This window comes from Cebidichthys violaceus, unplaced genomic scaffold (genome assembly GCF_023349555.1).
Source record: "Cebidichthys violaceus isolate CVI_PGR_0920_01 unplaced genomic scaffold, fCebVio1.0.p SCAF_4, whole genome shotgun sequence".
Lineage (NCBI taxonomy): Eukaryota > Metazoa > Chordata > Actinopteri > Perciformes > Stichaeidae > Cebidichthys > Cebidichthys violaceus.
This window is the reverse complement of record NW_027176594.1, coordinates 14473728-14497264: the sequence shown is the minus strand read 5'-3', so window position 1 is coordinate 14497264 and position 23537 is coordinate 14473728. Positions and strand designations below refer to the sequence as shown.

Sequence of the window (23537 nt, the reverse complement as noted above, 5' to 3'; positions counted from 1 at the left end):
ACTGGTCAGAGGTTTTCTCTCCACTTTGTTGTTTGCTCTGACAAGAAGGTTCAATTCTTCACTCTGAGGCTTGACCAGCTGGCAGCTAACAGGCTGTAATAGGATTGGGACTTGTCCATATGTGTCACTGCAGAAAGATACCCTGTATTAGTGTTATCAGCCAAGACTATCCTGTTGACCCTGAAGTTGAATACTAAAAACAGACAACACATGCACACATTTATGGTGTTTTGCTAGCTTGGTGTATTATTTTATCTTAAAATATGAGGGTAATTAACAGTAGAGTATGACATAAACCTTTTTTTTAAGTCTGGGGTAAAGAAAATCAAAAAAGTATGCCAAAAAAGTCAGAATATAGTATGTTGAAAGATGACATAAACTCAAGTTATAGTTTGTAAAAAAAATCATAAATTGTCTAGTATGTCCAAAAAAGTAATAAAAAAGTAATCATAAAGTATGTTGAAAGAAGTAATAAAAAAGTAACTGAATAGTATAGAAAAAAAATCATGAAAATGTCTTAATACAGCACATTGAGAAAAATAATTCACAGTATATTGTCTCCAAAAAAGCCCTTAAAAGTCAAAGAATAGTATGTCAACAAAATTCTTAAAAGAGGCATCGTATTGTAAAAAAATCATAGTTATATAGAAAAATTCTAACCCTAAGTCTTACTATAGTATGTTCAAAAAGTCCTAAAGTCAAAGTATGGTATTCAAAGAAATCACAATATGTCATTGTAGTATGTCGAAAAAAGTTATAAAAAAGTAATCATAAAGTATGTTGAAAGAAGTAATAAAAAAGTCGTAGTATAGTATTTAAAAATAGACAAAAATCTAAGTATAATGTGTCAAAAAGTAATTTACATCATCAACAAACATCATAAAAACATCATAGTATAGTATGTTGAAAAAGTCATAAATGCATCATAGTATGTTGAAAAAAGTCACAAAAAAAGTTATATAATAGCCAACAGTATGGTATGTCTAAAAAATGAAGGAAGGAGTCATAGTGCACAGCTGTGATTCTTCATTCTTTTCCCAAAATGTTTAATTTCTCTTGCATAGCCTTCTTGTGGCTACTAACGTGTTTACAGCTGGAGGAAGTAAAGACAATCTGCCTTTTTTTCCCACACAGATTTGAAATACTCTGATGAACGCTTCGAATGAAAGACGGTCTCCATAATAAAATGGAATTTCTCTTGACGGTGGTGCAATGCCCTCTCCTGAAGAAGAAGCCACACAGGTAAAAGATCCACTTTCCGAAGGAGAAAGACATCTGATTTAGTTGCTTGTGCATTGGGCATTTGAGCAGAGACTGCGATAGGCACATGAATTGCAAAGTTTGGTGCCAGAACCATCCTGGTGTTCTTCCCATCAGTAAGAAAGAAAAGGACACAGACACACAACAGGAAAATCCAGTGGACACTACTCTTGTCTTTACTTATGGACACACAGGAGCCGATAATAGTGACACCGTTCTTTCTATCCTCCCAGTGCAAGTAAAGTCCTCAAAAGGTGACAAAATCATTCAAACGTATTTGTTTTTGCTATCCAGGAAGCATTCTGCTCTGAAAGTTTGATCAGAAAGTTGAAAGTGAATAGAAGGAGGACTAAAATTGACTTGCGTACAATGGCACCAGACCAGGAAGTTCTAATTTGTATTCTTTAAGGTTTGGAGATTGCTGGTTATAATGGTGACCAGTTCTGTGACCTTGCTCTAGTCCTGGCTCAGAGGAAAATGCGTATGTCGTTGTGTAACATAATTTCAGATGAGGAGTTATCAAAGGGGCCATATTTGAATGGCGCCCTCATCCCATGCATCCAAGCTGATGAGGATTTGTTGATTGTCACTCTGTTGGGATGGGTGATTAATGGATTCCTTCAAGCGCAAGTCATTGGAGTGGCTGCTCTGTAGCAGCTGTGCATTGGAAGAGTTCCTCCTTAATCAGTGAAGTCATGATTTTAACAAGAAAACCGCAGGTGAACATGAGGAGATGTCCAAAGAAGAAAGGAGGGTCAAGGATATTGTAGCTAGTTCATTCCAGCTTTAATATGAGCACAATAAGATGAAGCTTTCATTTAAGACAGATGCTGTGGTGCTTCCAAATAACCACAGTGTTGCTGAGCAACATCTCTGTGGACTTAAAAGGAGGTTTCTGAGAGACAAGCCTTCCACTGTGAATGTACAGCTTTCCTTGAGGATGTTATTGGCAAAGGATATGCTGAGAAAGTCCCGCAACATCAGCTGACGCAAACGGAAGTGTGCAACATTTTGACAAAAATCAAGAACTAGTGCATTCCAGTTCATCTTTTTGGTGCAGTATCTTCACCAAACCGATGATGATTAAAAACCTCATGGCAATATGCAAAAAAAGAGGATTTGCACTGATGAGGTGGACCAGCAATAGCTGCAAAGTGTTGCACGCCATTCCAGAGGAGCACAGGTCAACAAATGTAAATGAGCTAGATCTTGACAGAGGCAAGTTGCCATCAGAGAGGTCTCTTGGCTTGCAATGGTGTGTCGACTCGAGACTGACATGTTCAAGTTCTACTACTACTGGTTTACAAATGACAATGTGCATTAAGAAAAATTATCTCAATCTGTGGAGTCGGCAGACACCAAACAGGAAAACTGATGCCAAAAAAATATGGCAGATTGGCCTAAAGAGAGAATTTCCCTTGACTTCGTCCATTTACCAACATTGGAGTGGATTATTTTGGACCTGTTGAGGTGAAAAGAGGGTGCAGTTTAGTGAAATGCTATGGTGGTATCTTCACATGCATGGCACACAGGGCAGTTCATTTGGAGGGTGCCTACTTGCTGGACACAGACTCATGTATCAGTGCTTAACTAATTATTTGGAGCAGAGAGGGAGTTTCGAGAAGCTCTTGCTGCTTTAGACAACGGTAAAATCTAGAGAGCTTTTCTACAAGAGGAAATCGATTGAAGCTTCAACCCTCCAGTAGCATCTCACCACGGAGGAGTCTTCGACATACAATACTATGATCATATGACTTTTTTGATGTTCTATACATACACCTTTTTATTACTTTTTTTTTACATGATTTACTATGCCATTTAACTCCACATACTATACTATGACTTTTTCACTCTTTTCAACATTTTTCATTACTTTTTACTAAGACCTTTAAGTTGATTTTGACCTTTCTTTGCTAAACTATATATTGACTTTTTAAACACTTTTTTGATACACTATACTTTGACTTTTTTTTGCAATACTATACTTAACATTTTTTTGAGATACAAAACTATGACCTTTAATGTTGTTTTTTTTAACATACTATACTATATCATTATTGAGTATTTTTTGGACATACTATATTTTTTTTGATGTACTATACTCTGACTTTTTCTGACTTTTTTCATCATATTCTACAATGACATTTTTACAACTCTACAAACTTCATTGGATATACTATACTATGTCTTTTTTTACTAAATTATGACTTCTTACCAAAATAATTTGACACACTATACTATGACTTTTTTGGATTTCTTTTAGACACTGGACTTTTAAAACGTTTTGTCAACATACTGTTATACTACATCATTACTTTTTCAGATTTTATAGTATGACTTCATTCAACATACTGTACTATTAGTTTTTATGACGATTTTTCAACACACTATATTTTTTGTAGTTTGCCAAGTTTTTTGGCAAACTTTTGACACATACTTTTTATGTACTCAATACTTCTCAGGACATTTTATCGGAATATGATGCTATAACTTTCTTTTCTAAAAACTATACCATGACTTTTTTTTGCCCTACTGAACACATTTTTATTTTCTGTCTTTTCTACTTTTTTTTACTCTTTCCTTTTCATTGTGCAATCATTCAGTTTGCTTTTGTGTCAGGAATGCTATAAACATCAACTTTACAGCAAAGCATATGTGTCAACCGTCTTGTTTGTTGCCTTTGAAAATGCATCTTGAAAGACAGTCTTAAAGCAGCACTGTGAAATAAAATCTTAAAAGAGACATTTAAGTAGGGATACAGACAAGTAGAAGCTATTTTGATTGGATTAAACTGAAAATTAAACAGAGAACATAAAGAAAACCCGTCAACATGTTTGATCTTCACAGTTGTAAAGATTCCAGCCTAAAGTCACTGAAACTATATCCTTACACTAGGTTACCGCCCACTACTTACTATATATATATATATATATATATATATATATATATATATATATATATATATATATATATATATATATATATATATATATATATATAACTAATATATATATATATAATATATTTACTAGATAAATACTGAGCTAAATTACACTTTAGCTCAGTATTCAATAATAGTTTAAAAAACTTAAATAGGTCTTATAAAACTATGCGTGGATAACATATTCTGTAAAAAAAAAATACACAAAGAAAGATTACAACTATATTAATAATAATCCATCTTTTAAAAGAAAAAAGAGAAAAATGATTTAGTTATTTTTTAAATATATCATAATCTAAAAATAAGTGAAAATATAAGCAATACTACTGTTATCTCGTTGTTCCTGCCTTGTTACTCAGTACTGTAATTTTTAAATGAAACGGTTCCCGGTCATTTAAAAAATGTCCAATGTAATTTATTTCAAAGAAGACAAAGTTGTGACCCCCCATAGTCCCTTTTCTTACACATACAGTATGTACCCAACAAGTATAGCTATTCCATGGATACCTTGTATACACTAAATAATACACTGTCATTTGTGGGCTGTCATCTAAATCTTCACCTTGCACTGTGATGTCACACTCATGAGACAGAATAAGTGTCTGTAAGAAGCTTTATTTGGTCTTTGCCTGAGAAGAGTTGCAGTGTCACTATTACAGACATCACCTGTACATGTATTCACAGAAGTCATTAGCCTATGACGTTAGCTGTTGACCTATTTGCAGTATTAGTGTTGCCCTGGTGCCCTTAAGCCCCATGTGAACAAACATCCCACCCAAGACCTGACAGTAAGGCGAGACCCTGTGTGTTGTTGTTTTTTTAATCTCATAAGACGTTTGTTGGTGTTGTGATAACATACAAGTAATGAGTCTCTAATTCCCCGACTACATTCATTTTTTTTTCATTATTGTCCTCACTAAATAAATCCTAATAGTGTAGGAGGCTATTTTTGTGTGTTTTTTACAATCAGAATAACCTTTTTTATCATCAATATTTTTAGAATTATATGCAAAGTATTTAGATTTTATTGAGGCACAAGAGAAAGTTTACAGGGTTCAGATCATTCTGTCCTCAAGAGTTCATTGTATATTTGTCAATCCAGACGTTTTTTCTGCTCTGTGGTCGACCAAACTATACCTTGCCAGAACATTTTTAGCAGGTTCCTCTGTCAATGGGAAAAATGTTTAAAATCATCTATAAAACATCAAACTTCATATAAATTATTGTTCTGGAATTTAGTTTAATAATTGCCTTGGTGCTGTTATGAATGAATCTGCATTTCAGAGGCTTTTAGTTTTTGTGGTTTGGTTGGTAGTTTGTGGGCTTTTCTGTCTCTCTAAGTTATGTAAGAAAATGTTTTATTGTTAGTCTTGGCTGACAGTTTCAGATTTTAATAGTTGCTCCTCTATTATAATTTGTGGTATCATGGTAACAACATCAACAACACAACAGGTTTTTCTTAAAATAATTTGCAGTCAAGATACTTGCTTGCAGAGGTAGTGTGCACTTAAACTACTCATACTAAATCCTAGTGAACACACCAATAGTTTAAAAATCTATTATTGATAATTATTGAAATGTCACATTTAAACACTTCCATTTTATGGTAAGATGTGTGTTTTAAAAAAAAAAAATGTCTTAAAGTTATTCAGTTGATCTGTTCAAATCTTGTTCTCACATAGTTTATTTTGGGATGTTTACTGATAATTCTTTACATATCTTAGTTTACACTTACTGAATGTTGGAAATAAATACCTTTGATTTTTAAATTATTCATATAAATGGTATAATAAATCTATTTCATATTGCACACTTTTCAATGAAAGAGGATTTGCAATATTTAAAAAATCAAGTTAAAATGTGTTAAAGAAGGTAGTAAAAAGAAGAAAATCAAGGGTATAACATTTAGATTCACACCTTGATTTCTTGTAATAACAGCCATTCATAAAAATATAGTGAGATTGAGTCTCCAAATACCAATAAGTAAGGATGGATTGGCTGGGGGCTGTGTCCCTCCTGTGGTGAATGCACCAGAATGTTAATCACGGGTCACATCAGCCTCCTCACTCGAAATCTGCAGCCTGAGTATTAATTAACCAGGCTGCTATGTCAGCAGAGCCTCACACCCACAACAGATTAATTAATGTAGCACACTGCAGCACAATACATTTTGACTGCAAAGTTGCTCAGAAGATGCTACTAATGGAACACAAGAAAAGATGTGCGATGTTTCCCAAAAGCAAAGGTCAGCTGGACCAATGGAACTATTATTGTCCTCAACTCCGTATTTCCACCACACCACAGTCTGGACACACACTCTCACCTGTCCCCTGTCGCATGGTGACACGTAGTCTAACGTCCCAGCCCACCCACTTATCAAGAACACCTGGCTGGTTCTCATGAAAGGCTCCAATCACATCCCAGAGAGGTTGCAGCAGACTGCATGTCCGACTGCCATGTGGCGACTGTCGGACACAGAGCAGAGGTGACACAACTCCTCGTACAAAGTCAAATATCTACAAAGTCTTCAGGACATTCCTTGCTTTGTTCTCTTTTCCTGCCACCCTGTCATCTGAATCGGTTGAAACATGCTGATCACTCTGTTTTTCTCCCTCCTGGTGTCTTCTGTCATTGCCGCAGAGAAAGGTAAATTGATTTAAGTATAACGAGTATTCTTGATGTTAGTCTAGAGTTCTTTTCTTTGCTTTCAGTGCGGAAAAATCAAACGTGCCTCAAAGTGTAGTAATTACACAGTTCTTTCATCACTTCTAACCATCAAATTTTTACCAATTGTATAAGATTTGTGTAAGATTAATAGTCCACGAAGGATGAATCCTTATCATGTTGGTGATCCCCTGCCTTTACCTCTACCATGAGGTGGACATTTCTGTATGGATTGCCATGAACAGACATTCATGGTCACTAGATGATGAATCTTATTGACTTTGATGATCCCCTGACTCTCTTATCTAGTGAAATATCTCAACATCTACTTGATGGATTGCCACATAATATTGTCTAGATATTCATAGTTCCCAAACAATGAATCCTGCTGTGGTGATCTCCTGACTTTTCCTTTAGCGACACTATGAGGTTCACATTTGGGGTTTTGAATGAAAGATTAATGGATAGATTGTCATGAAATTTGTGAAAGACATTTATCCGCCTCAGGATTTTGGATATTGTTATTTGTCCAAAACTTTAGTTTGTGATCAAATACCTGCGAAACCAATGTACCAACTGTACTTTGTCTTAAGTACTAATTGGCAAAGTTTAGGATGCTAAAGTGCTTAATTAAAAATGTTTTAAAACATATCTGCTAAATTTCAGCATGTTAGCGGTTTTCGTTAAAAGGATTTCATGCCGACGTTCGCGATCAGCCCACAGCTGTATCTAAGTACAGCATTACAGAGCCGCTAGTGTGGCTGTAGACTCATAACACTGTCGAGACAAGGACTGGGACTGTAAGGCACAAATTATGTTGTATTGTGTATCTCGTGTCTTTCTGTCTCAGACAGTGCCCTTCCCAGACTGACTGACACCAAAGCTGCTGAGGCCTTCATCGACTCTGCTGAAGTGGTGGTCATCGGATTCCTGGAGGTCAGACATGGAAAATTCCATTTGAGAAGAAAGAAAGTCTCACCCATGGGCTCAAATCAGCTTTTAGACATCTTTTTTTTTACGGCTTAGTTTACGGCTTAGTTTATTATGCTAACATGCATCATGCGAACCACACATGATCAGATCAATTAGCTAAGAGTGAGACTGTGAGGGCTCCAAAAATACAGCATTTGTTTGCACCCTGGTGTTTTTGATGCCATTGTCACGAATAGATTTGGAAGAAGAATAAAAATTTCCTGTGGCCACACCTTTGGCAGTGCTAGTACTGTGAGGACAGAGAGTGGCTAGCCGTCCCACAGAGGCGAGTCCTTTGGCCAGACTCTGTGTGCGGGGGAAGATGGCGGGCCACTTGACAGGAAATACATACAGTACGTATCTGAGGACTTGTGGGATTGGCTTCATTGACCCTCTGGTAAACAAACGCAGGGAGAAGGTTCATGAGAGGAGAATGGAAGAGAGAGCACATGAGGATAAGGCATAGTTGGACCGTGATGCTGAAGGCAAAAAGAGACCAAAATATTGGTGCTGTGACTCACTGGGATTGAACACATATTACAGGCTGCAAAATGATGAAATGGATTGCCAGAGCTCATGCTCAGAATAGACATGATTCACCTTCCTTTGAGTCAGACCTCATCTCTCTCGTATATTTTTTACATATTTGTGGTGGAAAAAGGATGGTTACAGGAGCCAGTTTTTGGAAACTAGGCAGCCATCACCCACTATCGGAACCAAGTCACGCAGATAACGATAGTTTGTTAAAGATCCTATTGGCGCCTTGGCCAATTGATCGCTCGACTTCCAGTAAAAATACAACTTTTTCCTCTAAAAAGTAATGGAGTAAAAGTATAAAGTAGCACAAAATGGAAACACTTAATTTGATACTGCATATCAGCATAACCTCCCTTCTCAGGGCGTCTCAAAGTACTTGCCTGGATTTGAAAGATTAATTTGACTCCTTAGCTGTGGATTAAGCAATGTGTTTTCCATTTTAAATTTGCCTGTGATTCCAAAGCAGGTTGTGCAAGAAATACGATAGATGTATAAAATCCACAAATGTTATGGAAAAAGACAAGAAATGTTATAAAAATCACTACATAGTGTGCAATAATGAAAGAAAAACAAAAAAAATGATTGATGAAGGTGAGATGTAACTGTTTTCCTCTCATGTCCCAGGGAGAGGAGAGTCCCGGCTATCAGGAACTTGTTTCAGCTGCAAAGCGAGTTGACTCAGTCCCTGTAGCCATCTGCACGGAGAAAGAGGTGCAGGCGGACTACAGTCTCTCCTCAGACACCATCACCCTTTTTAGAAAGGTATTTTGCACCATGACGCATCTTTTTCAATGGGAAATGTTATCCGGTCTCAGGGTTGGGACCTGAGGACGGCTGAGAACAATGACAAGTCACACAGGTTAGAGTAGGTCTATAGGTAGGGTAGGGCAATAGTGACATTTCCCTATTGGCAATATTGCAACGATAAACAAGATTATTGTCGAGCCGAAGCGATAAACATAAATATAAATATCTATGAACTGAGGACGCATATGTTGCCATACCCATAAGTGGCCACAATGTACTGGCAGTAAGTGCTATTTCACACAAAAGCATGCTGAGGTCAATAAATCTGATTAATCAACTGCTGCTCTTTGTGGATGAAGCTGGTGACTTATGTTTTCTGTTGGATGGTAAATTCATCAGATGATAAGATGAAAGTGGAGATTTGTGGCGTTTTCATTTTTAGCCTTGACTTTAGCACTGTTTGTTGCACTGCTAGTTTAGGCTACATTGCTACATATAAGTAAGGCAGCGGAAGTCTCTCTCCTCAGTCCAAACATCAAGATTTATTTTAAAAAGGTAGATGTAATCACTTCCAAAATTTACACAAAAAATGTATCTAACGAAATATTCCACTTCAATCTTTTGAAGCGTTTAGCCTTTCAAAAACTTGTTTTCATTGCAGTCAAAAACTGTTTACTCTTTCTTTATTAATGGGTTGGTCTAGCAGCAATCTAACAACACCATAAATTACATTTATAAAACCACAATAACACAAAATCGGACGCAAGCTGTTACCTTTTCCATGTTTTGATAGAGAAAAAGAGAGAGATTGAATATAGCGCAAACAGGCGTTTCATAATCAAATATGGTTCTGTTATTGTGGACATGTGAGGACCATTATCATGCAATCTCTTGTTGAACAATTATATTATCATATAGCCCACATCTACATATAGAATGTTCTGTTTTTATGTACTCTCTTTTATCATTTATCGTTGTCTTAAAAAACACATATCTTTATATTCATCAGGTATGGCTCAAAGTGCATTAATCAAATCGTCTAATACGATAGTAAAATCAAAATCAACTTAAATACATGTGTTATAACACTTTTTCTTTACACATTAATTCTGCACCAGTAGCTGTATTTACACATATTATGCATGTGTCATTCACATTTTAACGATGACTAAAACAAATGGGTAATTTGTACAAATAACAAGTTTTACTGCATTTCTCATTCATTCAGCTGCCCTGAGTGTTATTCAAGCTGTTAATGAATTAAACCATTTACATTTTACAACATTTTACTGAATAGTTACCAGTCTACCCACCTGAGAACAATGACAACCAGTCACACACATTAGCTTTAGAATGTTCTTGCAAACAGTTGGCTTCCTCACTCTTAACCTAAACTAAAACAAAGGAATCCAAGCCAATGGCAGTGAAAAGCACCACCTACAGGTTAAACTGTATAATAGCATGTAAACTATAATTTCGGTAGATAGGATTAATTCAGTGTTAGTGTAATGAATGTTAGCGATTATGAAATTTGTCAATAAATGATGTGTCCGTTTAATTAGTGTCTGTTTTTACCTAACTTGTGAACTTTTTGCCTTCGACACATATTTTACAATCCCATACAGCTTACATCAGTTTTATGACAATGATGATGTGTGTCATGTGATCCAGGCAGATAACCACCAGGAGAACCTCGTTATTGCCACAACCAAGAAGTTAGAAGCTGACGGTCTTGTAAACTTCATCACCATCAATGAGGTTCGATACATCACAGAGTACAACCAAGTGGTAGGTCCAACTCATGTCGTCATCACTATATCTATGAAATGTTTTTCTGGAGCCAACAGCCTGCCTCTGTCTGTCAAACTAATTGTTATTTATCCCCTAAAACTGTACTTAAGAATATTTTCATTGAAGACAAGTACAAATTTTAAAAAGAGTAATAAGCCTCCAAATACACTTTTTATGTTCTCCACTACCAAACTCAAATTTTCCCACCACAGCGGTGGAAGAAGTATCCAGATCTATTACTTGAGTAAAGTAGCAATACAATATTGTAGAAATACTCAAGTAAAATTCATGCATCCAGGAAGTACAGAATTATTAGCAACTAAATGTAATTAAAGTATCAAATGTGAAAGTACTCAATAGGCAGCAGAATTTTAGTCAGTGTTATATTACCTTATTATATATCATACTTCAGATTATTATTCCTGATGTACCTGTGCAAGCAGCATTTGTCGATGATTACCAAAGTTTTAGGGGGTTTTTCAAATAGTTTTTAACTAGTTTGTTGGGTAGTTATTCCTTAAAACTGTATAATTTAAAAAAGTCAGATTTATTCTAAAAGTTACTACAACTGTCAGATGGATTAAAGAAAGTACAATATTTCCCTCTGAAATGTACTGTAGTAGATAGTACAAAATTGTACTTAAGAACAGTACTTGTGTGAATGTACTTAGTTACTCTCTACCACTAGTATTCAGAGTATTCCAAGAATATAAATGTATCCAATATGAATAGCAGGTTGCAGGGCTGACACAGTCCAGTAAGTAGTCGCACAAACGTCAGTGCAAAGAGAAAACAACACAATGAGATTTGAAAATAACCTGCTTGTCACTGTTGGAGCTTGTCAGGTGAGGGGAAGGAGATCATGAGTGGCCAGTTAGAATATAACTTCTCCCATCTTAACCCTCATTCTTTGTATTTTTCTCCGTCCTCAGACCGCTGTGGGCCTGTTCAATTCAGAGGTGAAGACACACCTCCTGCTCTTTGCCAACAGAGGGAATAAAGAATACACTGAGCTGAAGGAGCGACTTGGAGCCCTGGCCCCTGAATTCACAGGCAAGGTGAGAATATTCAAATGACTTCACCTAAAAAAACAATAGTTTCAAATACAACAGCGTGATTTATTTTAATGAAATTATAGTAGAAGTTACATTTCTGTCTAAATGAAGTGATAAAAACTGTGTTCCAGTTCTTGTTTGTGCTGATTAATGGAGCAGTGAAGTCCAACTCCCGGTCACTGGGCTACTTTGGCCTCAAGTCCCAGGACCTCCCACGAGTTGGTATATATGATGGTAGCTCTGACATGAAGTGGCTCCTGCCCGCTGGAGAGATCTCCACTGAGCGAGTGCGGGAGTTCTGCCAGTCCTTCTTACAAGGGGAACTGAAGGTGAGCGGCCATTATGGCTTACCTAAACTTAATCACTGCTGATGGTTAGATATATTATGACCTTGTAGCTGCAACAGCTGGTTAACATTTGGAACAATTTAAAGTAAAAAAGAGCAGCAGTTTGGTGATTTCAAATAAAAAGCACAATTAAACTAAACAGGAGCTCTCGTTCACTTGTCGTGAAAGGAAAGTGGCAGTGAGTTGAAGTACACTAGTGATGTTCAACAAGAATAAAAGCACTTCTTGGCCTCACTGTAAAGTAAATGTGCCACACAAAAGATAGGAAACTAATTTGCTCTGTTGCACCACACAGTGCTCCAGCTGGGTGTGATGTAGAGTCTGAAGCTCTACAACAATTGGGACCAGAGTAAGAGCAAGGATATCAGCAAAATGGCATAAAAAAAATACTGAAATCATATGGTGTATAAAGTTAAAATAATAATAATATTATTAAAGTAGAACGCCAAAAGACGGCATTTAAATTAGTATATAAATAAACCTCCCTGGACCTTTGACTAATCTTGGCAAATGTGGTTTAGAAGTTCAAGTCAAGTCAATTTTATTTACATCGGCCAAAATCACAAATTGGCCACAAAGGCTTTATGATCTGTACAGCATTTAGCCCTTTGTGTTTTTCTCTTTCTCTCTTCTGTTAAGCCTAAGGATATATTCTTCTGAAACTGAGCAATTTAAAATTCCTGACAGATAAAAGAAGTGAAGCAGAACTAAATTCCATCACATAATGCATCAATGTTGGTGACATTGATGTCCTAAATGAATGCACGTGTGGTAAACTAGTGTCACATATTCACTCTCTCCTGTATTTCACTTGTTGCTCTCTTATGTTTTTCAGGAGGTAAAGCAGGCAGAAGCCGAGGCCAAAACAGAGCTCTAGGACTCTTAATCAAATGTAAATTAATTGATATGTATTAAATAAAAAAACAAAATGGAAAAGGGCTGTCTGATTCTTTCTTCTGTGAAACTAGTATGGCCGTGTGTTAGAATGTAAAGCCTTGTAATTTCTTCCCTCCAACACAACATAAACTATGCAAAGTACATATTTGCATGTGTGTGTGTGTGTCTCATGTGTCCTCACATATTTAACCGTGTGTGTGTGTTATGTTTTGTCTGTTTACGCGAGTGTGAGCCCGTCTGCGGTCTGGTCAGCGGGCCACAAGTTAGTGGCCACAAATCGCAGAGATCTGGCGGAGTTTGTTACTCTGTCCACTAATGTTATTGTCAGGACCACAACACACCGACCTCAGAGAGACTGACAGAGAGAAGACTGGGAAGAGCTTGACCAAGGCCGTTAAGTTTCTCATATGATTCGTCCTGGAAAGAAAAGAGTGTAAATAAAAATATAAACATCATCTGTACATGATAAACTGACATAAAAAAATACCAATGATGAATAGCAAGGAATCCCAGAGGCAGCAATCACACACAGCTGAAAGCAGGGCATCAAATTTAAAAAGGGATTTGACTCAAAGACATATCGGTCTCTAAATACGTATTTTGCAATAAAAGCTCTATAAAAGCAAAACAGACGGGCTGTGGAGTGTAGACATCAAGAGTGAAAATGTTTGGGCTTGTCCCAGAAATATTCTCTCAAGCAAGAAGGAAATTTCAAGGCCCAGACTTGGGATCAGTATAATTAGTGGTGTTGTATTGCCAAGCGGATGCATCCGGCGGAATTGGGAAAGCCTGGCAGGTGGACGTTCTCAGAGGCCAGACGGAAATATACAGCATGTGTCGCCCGCCATTTGAGTTTGTTTATGGCTGCAATGGAGACAGTCCACGGGTGAGACGGTGTTACATAACGCACTGCTGGTCTATGGGTGGCAGCGAGATGACTTTCAACAGATAATGACCCTGTGTTGAATAGTTAGTTGATAAATGTGGTGCACGACTGGTTCTTTATCAGCATATTGTTTCTGTAATTTTAATAAATAAAGTTAGGCTTCTAAGAGGTAGAAGTAATAAGTGAGGATCTTCAGTTAGGATCTCAAATTGTGTTTAATAACAATTGCTCTAATATTAATGTTATTTTCAAAAACTAAATAATAAAATGTATTTCTCTTGGATTAGTGGGAAAGTTGCAATGTAAGAAACTTACCGTAACATTTACTGCAATTAACTGGCAGCAATTGACAAGTAAATTGACAAGTACTATAAAAAAAAAAAAAAAATCATCATAATTAACTTTTATACAATACATTTGGTTACTGTGATTTTCTACAGTACATAATTCATTACTTTGATTTTCTAAAGTTACAAATTCACCACGTCTTTCCATTCTCTTTCTATATCCAAGACCTTTCCCTTTCCTGGCTGGAATAGTGTGGCCCACTCCGACCCACTTTGTTTGTGTCCCATTCACAGAGCCAGTGTACAGTATGATCACAACGCACAGCTAGCGGGCTGTGAGATATTCACTGAATTTGACAAGAAGCATTGGATTAGAATCGCTGACCCCACCTTTAATGCGACAGTATAATCAATTTAAAGACATACTATATAACAGTAAAACATTGACAGGGACCATTTTCTGCACAATGAGTACTTTTAGGCCCATTTTGAAGTACATTTTTGCTTACTTTTACATAAGTGAGGTTTTGAATGCAGGACTTTCACCTGTAGTGGAGCATTTTCACATGGTGTTATTGCCACTTGTACTTAAATAAAGGATCTCAATACTTCTTCTGCCACTGGTGAGAAGCCTTTCTTTCATGACATCTCCTATGCTGTTAAACAACTCTACTCCATCTCGTGCTCAAACACAAAAGTCTCTTACTTGTATTATTTCAAAACATCAAACTTTTTTTTAAATGCCATGGGGTGCTGTCTGTTTATCCTTCCATGAGGTCATCCTGATGCATTTGACAGAAAATATAGATATTGTATAGTAGTAGGTTACAGTATGTGGGTCATTAGATAGGATTAAATAGCTGTGTTATGACTCCATAGTGTCACTGTTGTCAGTGAGTTATGGCTAATAAGTCTCTGGTGCTGCAGGAGATCTGCTATCAGTCTGCTAAGCACAGATCCGTACACAGTAAATGTCTCTCCCAGGAGTTTTTCACTTTTTATAATACAAAACTTTTTCACTTTTAGGCCCCCTCTCCTTCAATACATCTGCACTGTTGGATGCTGCATTATATCTCCCAGTTTACATTTTCTTTTATTCACATACCTTAATACAAAATCACAAATCTATCATTTTGTATCATTCAGTTGGTGTATTACAGCATATTTCCCATAAATGACACCTTGCTGAGGTTACACATGTTCTTGCCTACAACCTAAAATGTTCTCTGTAAGTCCTGAGCATCCTAACACGCACACTGAGGTAATGGTTTAAAAAGAAAAGTCTAAATGCACACCTGTAACTGGTCATTTAAAGCTTGTTTGTTGCAACCATGTGATGCATGTGTATCATGCAAATGGAGTAAAACTACCAGGGACCAAAGATAAAAAAAGGAAATTTACAGTGAAGATTCTTTAAAATTAAATTTAAAAAAATAAGTTATTCACCAAAAAGACTCTTTGCTGTGTACATTTTAGAAGATAAACCTGCTGTTAACACCGATCTGTCCTTTAGATATCTTAGTGGTGTGTTAACGTTATTGATGGTGGGATTTGTTTGTTTAAAGGCTTGATACAGACCTGTTGGAGCCCTGGTCTAGTAGGTCTGAGGTCCACAGTCATCTCAAGTGTCAACTCAAGGTCAATAAACAACCTATAAATGTACTTAACGGAGGGGTAGGGAAGAGATATGTGATGAATATGAAAGAAATACATACATGATTATGTTGTAAAGCCATTCTTCAAATGGCAAAAATTGGAGGTGCTTTCAAACAAGTAAAATACATTTTAAATCAAATCATAAACTTACAGGGAACCAATGTAGCGACTTTAAAACAGGTGAAATGCGTTCTCTCCTTCTGGTCCTGGTATAGTAAAGATAGGGCCTTGTCAGTAAACACAGTATTATATTTGGCCTGAGAGGATACCGTATCACCTAATATACAGTAGAAGAAGATAAGAGTTGATCGCCCTACAATTTATGGTGTTTTTTGTCACACAGTACATGTGCACCTGTGCATGTAACTTTTATGCTGGAAAAACAGGAAATGTGTAAACCCAGAACAACAGTAAATAAAAGTGAGCATTACTCATGGTCTAAATTAAATGATTTCAAAGCCGAGACTCAACAACAACAAAAAAGGTTGAGGGCAGAAATGCACCAGACACTGTATTTCCTCCCTATTCAGGGATGCTGCGACAATTGTTTTCTCCAACTACGTCTCCCCCATGCACTAAGATGCAACCACAAAAATGGACAATGGACCAGACATTGAAATTACACAGCACATGGTCCAAGACAAATCCCTGACACCAGGAATAACGCTAGACTATATGAAACACGAAGGACACCAAGGTCACCCTGCAGCTGCACTGAACTTCTCAGAACGTCTCACTCCGTAATAGATGGAGCTGTTTGGGGTCCCTCTGGGATTTATATATACATGAAGTGATATGTGTGCATAAACCTTTGGTTATCTAGTCAGTATTTACGGTGCAAGATGGTTTAGGACCGAGCTGCAAACTCAAAATATATATCTTTTTTATCATAAACCACAGCTGAAGCCACACTTCAACTGTATCGTACAAACAGAAAGCTGCATCCAAACCCGCATATATAATGCTGTGCATCCAACACATGAGGGCGGCTTATATTTAGCCATATATCTGCTGAAATACATCAAGCGAGGCCGTGTATTGGGCCATTGGTTGGCGTTGGTAAACCGTGGCCGTGTCTACAACTGGCCAGGAGCTAGACCCAGATGGATCTGTAAATAGTGACTGACTGCGGTTCTGGTGGGACTCTGCAACACTCTAATTAAGCTCTGTCGCATAACGATGCTCACTGCTGTCCCGTGTCACTCGATTAGAAGCCTGTGTTCGACTCAGGCTATAGTTTGGGGTTTGTGGGGGTGGAGCGGAGCGGAGCGGAGCAACATAACAGCAATGGCAGGACTGGCGGACTTCATGTTGAAGAATCAACCCTGCTACGGGTCTCCCTGATTAAAATCCGATCACATCTGAAGGGTATTTTATAAAGATCAGTAACACAACTGGTTTAGACTTTCAGGGGGGGTGTTGCATTATTCATACTCCAGTGATGAGGGGTGAGGATTGGAAAGGAATTTAGAAGGGGATTTACAGGATTGGTAAACACGACGAGTATAAAAACTGATTCAGTTTGACCTCAGGGAGTGATTGACATTTGGCATTTTGCTGGAGAAAATATACCCAAAAGCCAGAGGGAGAAACTATTTTAGGATGTCAATTCAGTAATTCAATTTGACATTTATCTATGGGACATATATGAGTTCTTTAGAATTAAAGGTAAAATATGTATGTATATTTGCATGTGTGCATGTGGAGAAGGGGAATCCCCTGATGTTAGTCCAACTTTCTTCATGTCACTCTGTTTGTCTGGGATTGGCTTTAATGTCAAGTCAAAGCTACGTACATGAATACATATGTATTTACATACAGTACATATGACACATAGTACGTACAGTTGAATGCCAGGAATGTTTGTGGCCGTGTAAGTTTCTGCGCGGGTGAACGGGTTTTTCGGACTCTGTGCCAGGGCTGCGTGGGTGTTAAGGGGAGCTTTCATGACAAGTGGAAGCGGAAACGTTGACATTTGATTCTCCAGCCAATCAGATGGCTGTCTCTGGTCTGAGAAAGGAGGTGGACTTCAGTATATATTGACCTCGAATTGGGGGAAAGAAACAGAGCAAGCCATCGAAGGAAAGAAGGGCGCACAATCAAGAAAGAGACTTTTCAACAGAGTGAAACTAACTACAAGGCATCATGAAGACTCTGACTCTCCTCTCCATCTGTGCCCTTTTGTCAGTGTGCTGGTCCATGGGAGGTAAGGACAAACTTGTCCCATCACTGCTGTGATTCCTGAGATTGACCTCTATGTTATTTGGAATATTGTAGGTGCCTACAGTGTGTCTATAAAAGTGTTGTTTTCTGTAATTCCCCAGCTGTTGAGCCAGAGGTTGTCGTGGACCCTGCTGCCGACACGGCGGCCGATGCTGCACCTGTTGACCCTGCTGACACTGCTGACCCTGCTGACCCCGCTGACACTGCTGACCCCGCTGAACCCGCCGCCCCCGATTCATCCTCCTCATCTTCCGCTTCGGACTCATCCTCCTCCTCAGAGTCTGATTCGTCCTCAGCCTCCGACTCCAACTCTTCCTCAGACTCTTCCGCATCTGACTCCAACTCCAGCTCCGACTCGTCTTCCGACTCGTCTTCCTCCTCCTCCTCCTCCTCCTCCTCCTCCTCATCCTCCTCTTCCTCGGAGTCTTCCGAATCGTCTTCCTCTGAGTCCTCCTCCTCTGAATCTAACTCCTCAGCATCCGACTCCTCCGCCTCCGATTCTTCCTCTTCTTCTTCATCCTCCTCATCCTCCTCATCTTCATCCGAGTCAGCCAGTGACGAGGGTATGCAACATTTTTGATTACAGAAAGAATCATTGCATGGTTTCAGAATTACTTAAAGTCTGACTATAAAACAAGAACATTTTTGAAAGAAAAAAAAGACAAAGAGTTTGATTTTGTGATGTTCGTCCCCGCAGTGTCCCAGGTGGTCATGAAGAGAGACCTGGCTGCTGTTCTCCTGAGGAGAAGAAGAGCTGCCCCAACAGGAGACCTCAGCCCCCTGCAGCTGGAAAGGTACAGTTATTTACTCTATTCCTTGCTGCAAAGTTCCTATTTAAGGTCAAATTATCATTTTACATATTAGTTGGGTGTAAAAAAACAACCCAGAAGTCTAAGAGATTTTGCAGCCCTTCTAATCTTGTTTCCTTCCTCTGCCCTGCAGCCTGAGAGAGGTGTGTGAGCTGAATATTGCCTGCGACGAGATGGCCGAGACTGCTGGCATCGTCGCCGCATACGTCGCCTACTACGGACCCGTCCCCTTCTAAGATGAAGACACCACAACTCTTTTCTCTGTCGTTTTGTAACAAAACAGTGCAGCAACTCCCCTGATACCAGATAAGGAGCAGACCCCCCCTCCAAAATACTAAATGGAGATTTTTTTTTAAAGGCACAAACCCTTGCACAAGTGACCAGCTTTAATGGTCCTGTATGAAAAGGCCGCTTCCAGGCTTTCAGAGAGAGGCACATGGAAATGCAAGCCTGTGAAGTATGTAGTAGCCCACACAAAATTAAATTGTTCTCTACGTCTGTAGTATAATACAATGAATGGTGCTACAAGTGAAGATATAGTGTATGTTAATGTATTGGTGTTTGTTTATGTTGTGCTTTAGTGTTACTTTAACTAGAAGTAGTAGTTCTAGTAAGTAGTGGATGCAGTAATGAGGTACTGTAGTTTTAGTAGTAGTGTATTGATAATGGTAGTGGTAGTGTACAGTGTGTGTAGAATGCACATCAGTTATCTGTAATGACTGTAACCACAAATTGCCTCTGGGTTTGAAGATAATAAATTATTTCGTTTTTTTGTTGAATTGTTTGTCTTGTCTTTAATGTTTTGATGGGAGCTGATGGAAGGAATGACATTATACAAGAACTGCAGAACTTTGGTGATAATTTCCTTCAGGTTCCTCTCTATGAATGATACCTTCCACATACCAGTAGTCATGTAATCCATTATTAATATAAAAATACTGATTATAGCTGCTGTAACTAAGATATATTCTGCAGAGGATTAGTGTTAGAGTCTTTTTCATACATAAACATGCACGATACAAGTGGCTTCATCATCAGCCAATGTGACGCCGCTCCATTCGGCATCCATGCTGTTCTCATATTTGCCACTAGATGACAGAGTCGGTCAGTCAAACAGGCCAGAAAGTAATCTTGTGTTCAATTGGAATACATGAAAACACTCTTACAGAATATTATATTGTATCAGTCAAATCACACTACCAACAGAAATAATTATATACATTTACCCACAATTTTACAGATATCCCCTTTGAAACTCATGAGTAAATTATGGATCAGAAATCTTGTCGGTGCAAATAAATAATCAGAAAATTGCATTAAGTTATATGGGATCATACAATTACATGATTGTTTAATAATAGTGATTCTGATAAGAATGAACTCTAAACAAACCAAAAGAAAGCCTCAATCTTTCAGTACAAACAAGATGTTGGAGATTAAAAAATATTATGCTTCAAAGATGCCGAAGCATTAAAACAATTACGGGAACAGATAAGATTAACAGTGTGTAAGCCTCATCATTACATGTGCCCTCTGCTCAATCATAGCACATCACGTGGAGGAAACACTGTGACGCTGAGGATGGGTGCACTGTTTTATCATTAACAGAGAGAGCCGGTAAGACCACTCACTCTTGATTTCCTCTGTTTACACACTCACAGACAGAGAGAGACAGAGAGAGAGAGAGAGAGAGAGAGAGAGAGAGAGAGAGAGAGAGAGAGAGACAGAGAGAGAGAAGTTGCTACATCTTTACAGCAAGTAACTGCAAGCTGGCAAAGCTACCTGACAGAACAACGTTGTGCTAATAGATAATCCAGTCAGAGGGAAGAGTTAAGAAGTAATGCGACAGTGAATTCCTGTGGACATGATTGTTTTTGATTGGACGGTGCTACAGATTTTACCTAGTAACAGATTTACACATTTCAGAAGTCTTTACTAAAACGTTCATTAGGTTTGATAGAGCAGTCTGGTTTAATACAACAATAGTGTGAAAGCAGAAGTGGAAGAAGTACACTGATCTTCCTCTTAAGTACCTGTGCAACAATAGAAAAATACTTTGTCATAAATAAAAATCCTACATTCATTATAGTAAAAGTAAATAAGTATTACTGGGAAAATGTTATTGTATAGCTGTGGAGCTGGTTACCTTATATACTACAGTTAGAGGGTCGGGCCCCCTCCGAAGGGTCACAAGATAAATCAGAGGGTCCAGAGATGATTAATGGGAGAAGACGAAAGAAAAAAAAAACTAAGTTCTGCCACACAAACACATTCTTTTAAAGGTTTTTCTAATATTTGCCTCACCGAAATATTGTATACTTCTACCTCTTTAGTCCATAAACAGTTATTTAAATGAAACCATGTGAGAAGTTTAGAGAGGAAATGTCTTGATGGACTAAAAACTTAAAGACATCTGAAACAAGGTGCCCCAACAAGATCCTTTAGTCTCAAACTAAAGAGGCCGGGAACAATTGTTTTAATGTATATTGTTGGGTGTGACCTCAAAATGTACTTGAGTATAGTACTTGAGTAAATGTACATATTCACTCAGTCAGTCGACCATGTGGAAAGTGTCTCGTGGTTGTTTGTGCGCTTTGGCACAGTTGTGCACCCTCGATATTGACATATTGATAATCCATCTCATGTCGTTTGCATAAGGTTTACTGACATGACAGTATAGCAGTCAGAACAACAGTTTCCTGGACATTGGCAGGGTTTCGTGCCCAGATACAAAAATTCACAACTCTGTTAATACTGTTGATAATGTTTATGATACTTTGAGATAAGGAGCTTGTTTGTCACTCTGAACTGTACACTCTCAACTTTTATCAAAATTCTTCATTCCCAACATGCTCTACTCAGGTAAATATTCAGATAAAGCTGATAGGAGAGCAATAAATAGTCCCTTATCATGTCCATGATACAGGGTTAAATATAAGGCCGGCTAATGAGGGAACATTTAAATCATGACTAGAGTGGTTTCTGAGAAAAAAAGCTACAGTCAATCTTTCAGTCAGGTATAATTTGGAATCTTTTATTTCTAAATCATCATTATGGAGAGAAAATATACAACTCAACATTAACATTAAAAGTTAAAAACATTCAGTTAGATGCACATTCATCTAATTTCAAACTACATATTCCTTGAATACAATTATCCGTCTCAATTACAAAATATATTTTACACCTTAAAACGATGTGATAAGGATCTCAATGTTTTATACACCGTAAGAACAAGATGTTCCTCGTCTCTGAACAAGCCTGTGGTTTAGTGCAGATGTGATCCTGACTGACTGTCTCTAAAGCAGTCATTCCTAAAGACTGGGTCCCAATCTTTTGAGATTAATGCTAACATTAATGTCACAATGCTGAAGTTTAACAGGCATAATGTTAATGTTCTCTTAGTTTTGAATGTCAGCATGCTTACATTTGCTAATTAGTATGTCTGGGCAATATCACAAAAAAATCAATATCATGATTCCTTTTAACATTTACCTCGGTTACAATGAATAAACAATATCTAACTAGAAAGCAAGGAATCTTTGGTGTGTTATTTAAATGTTCATCTGATCCACTTCACACTTGGCTGGTGTATTGGCTGAGGACAAAAGAACGTGTCAAAGTTGGTGCAATTTGGATACAAGTAGCTTAGTTGTCTGTAGCGGGCCTTTTGCAGGTCAACGTAACAACCAAACTCTCAAACTCAAAACCCAATGCACTATTTACGTCTTTAGGAAATTATTAGGAAATTAAAATTAATATTAATATATATATATTTATGAGCCATTTTTAACATTTACATCTTCAGCCAGAGCTAACTGGCTTAATGCTTGAAGTATGGAAAGTCAGAATATATTGGAGAGATGGACTAAGGCCCAATCCCAGCGTCCCCCCTCCGACCTTTCACCCTGAACCCTCAGGGACTTCCTGACGTCATCTGGTAAATGATTGAGTGTGAGAGACTGTGAGGGCTTGCAATGATGTAAATACAAATGTGACAGAAATTTGCTGCAACATATGTTACCATGACAACGTCAAAAATATTATGTACAATTTTGGGTATTTATTTGATACTTTTTACTCCCTAATTTGAACGTCTTCCAGGCTCTTTCCTCACAAGATAGGAGGTAATTTCAAGTAATCTATTTACTTGTTTTTGTCAAAACAGCTTCAATGACTAAATTAAATATTTTATGATTAAATAAATAAATATCTTCCGATTTCATGTGGGGGTTTTTTTGTTCCATCTTTAATGCTTAATGTTTCTGTGTAAATTTAATATGACAGGCTGAACACACATGTGCCGTCCTCTTTGGGAGCGCGTCTCAAAGTCCGTGAGTCTCTGAGTGTGGAGATTGGGATTGGGTCTAACATATTGTGGGATTTGTTGACAATGATAAAAAAAATGTTTTGCAAGCTTTGTCCTTCAAAGGTCACTTCAGTGAACACCATGCAGGTGACCAAG

General features: G+C 37.8%; 2 protein-coding genes across 2 annotated transcripts; both read left to right on the top strand.

Annotated features, from left to right (window-relative positions):
• Nucleotides 1-6626: 6626 nt before the first annotated feature.
• LOC137885075 (endoplasmic reticulum resident protein 27) lies at nt 6627-13250 on the top strand. Its single transcript, XM_068727215.1, has 7 exons — nt 6627-6847; nt 7716-7801; nt 8999-9136; nt 10793-10909; nt 11845-11970; nt 12099-12296; nt 13150-13250. Exons 1-7 carry the CDS (start codon nt 6790-6792, stop codon nt 13189-13191), a joined length of 765 nt encoding a protein of 254 aa, XP_068583316.1. The 5' UTR covers nt 6627-6789; the 3' UTR covers nt 13192-13250.
• A 4862-nt stretch (nt 13251-18112) lies between these two features.
• Nucleotides 18113-19807, top strand: LOC137885137 (osteocalcin 2-like). The gene is made up of 4 exons (XM_068727289.1): nt 18113-18246; nt 18365-18826; nt 18961-19057; nt 19206-19807. The coding sequence occupies exons 1-4, from the start codon at nt 18186-18188 to the stop codon at nt 19306-19308; spliced, it is 723 nt and encodes a 240-aa protein (XP_068583390.1). The 5' UTR covers nt 18113-18185; the 3' UTR covers nt 19309-19807.
• Nucleotides 19808-23537: the final 3730 nt, after the last annotated feature.

Bases quoted from the DNA above. Each gene is read 5' to 3' on its own strand.
- LOC137885075 (XM_068727215.1), top strand. From the start codon at position 6,790: ATGCTGATCACTCTGTTTTTCTCCCTCCTGGTGTCTTCTGTCATTGCC. The intron at 6,848-7,715 runs GTAAATTGATTT...TTTCTGTCTCAG, and splicing joins TGTCATTGCCGCAGAGAAAG to ACAGTGCCCTTCCCAGACTG. The intron at 10,910-11,844 runs GTAGGTCCAACT...CTCCGTCCTCAG, and splicing joins TCACAGAGTACAACCAAGTG to ACCGCTGTGGGCCTGTTCAA.
- LOC137885137 (XM_068727289.1), top strand. From the start codon at position 18,186: ATGAAGACTCTGACTCTCCTCTCCATCTGTGCCCTTTTGTCAGTGTGC. The intron at 18,247-18,364 runs GTAAGGACAAAC...GTAATTCCCCAG, and splicing joins AGTGTGCTGGTCCATGGGAG to CTGTTGAGCCAGAGGTTGTC. The intron at 19,058-19,205 runs GTACAGTTATTT...TCTGCCCTGCAG, and splicing joins AGCCCCCTGCAGCTGGAAAG to CCTGAGAGAGGTGTGTGAGC.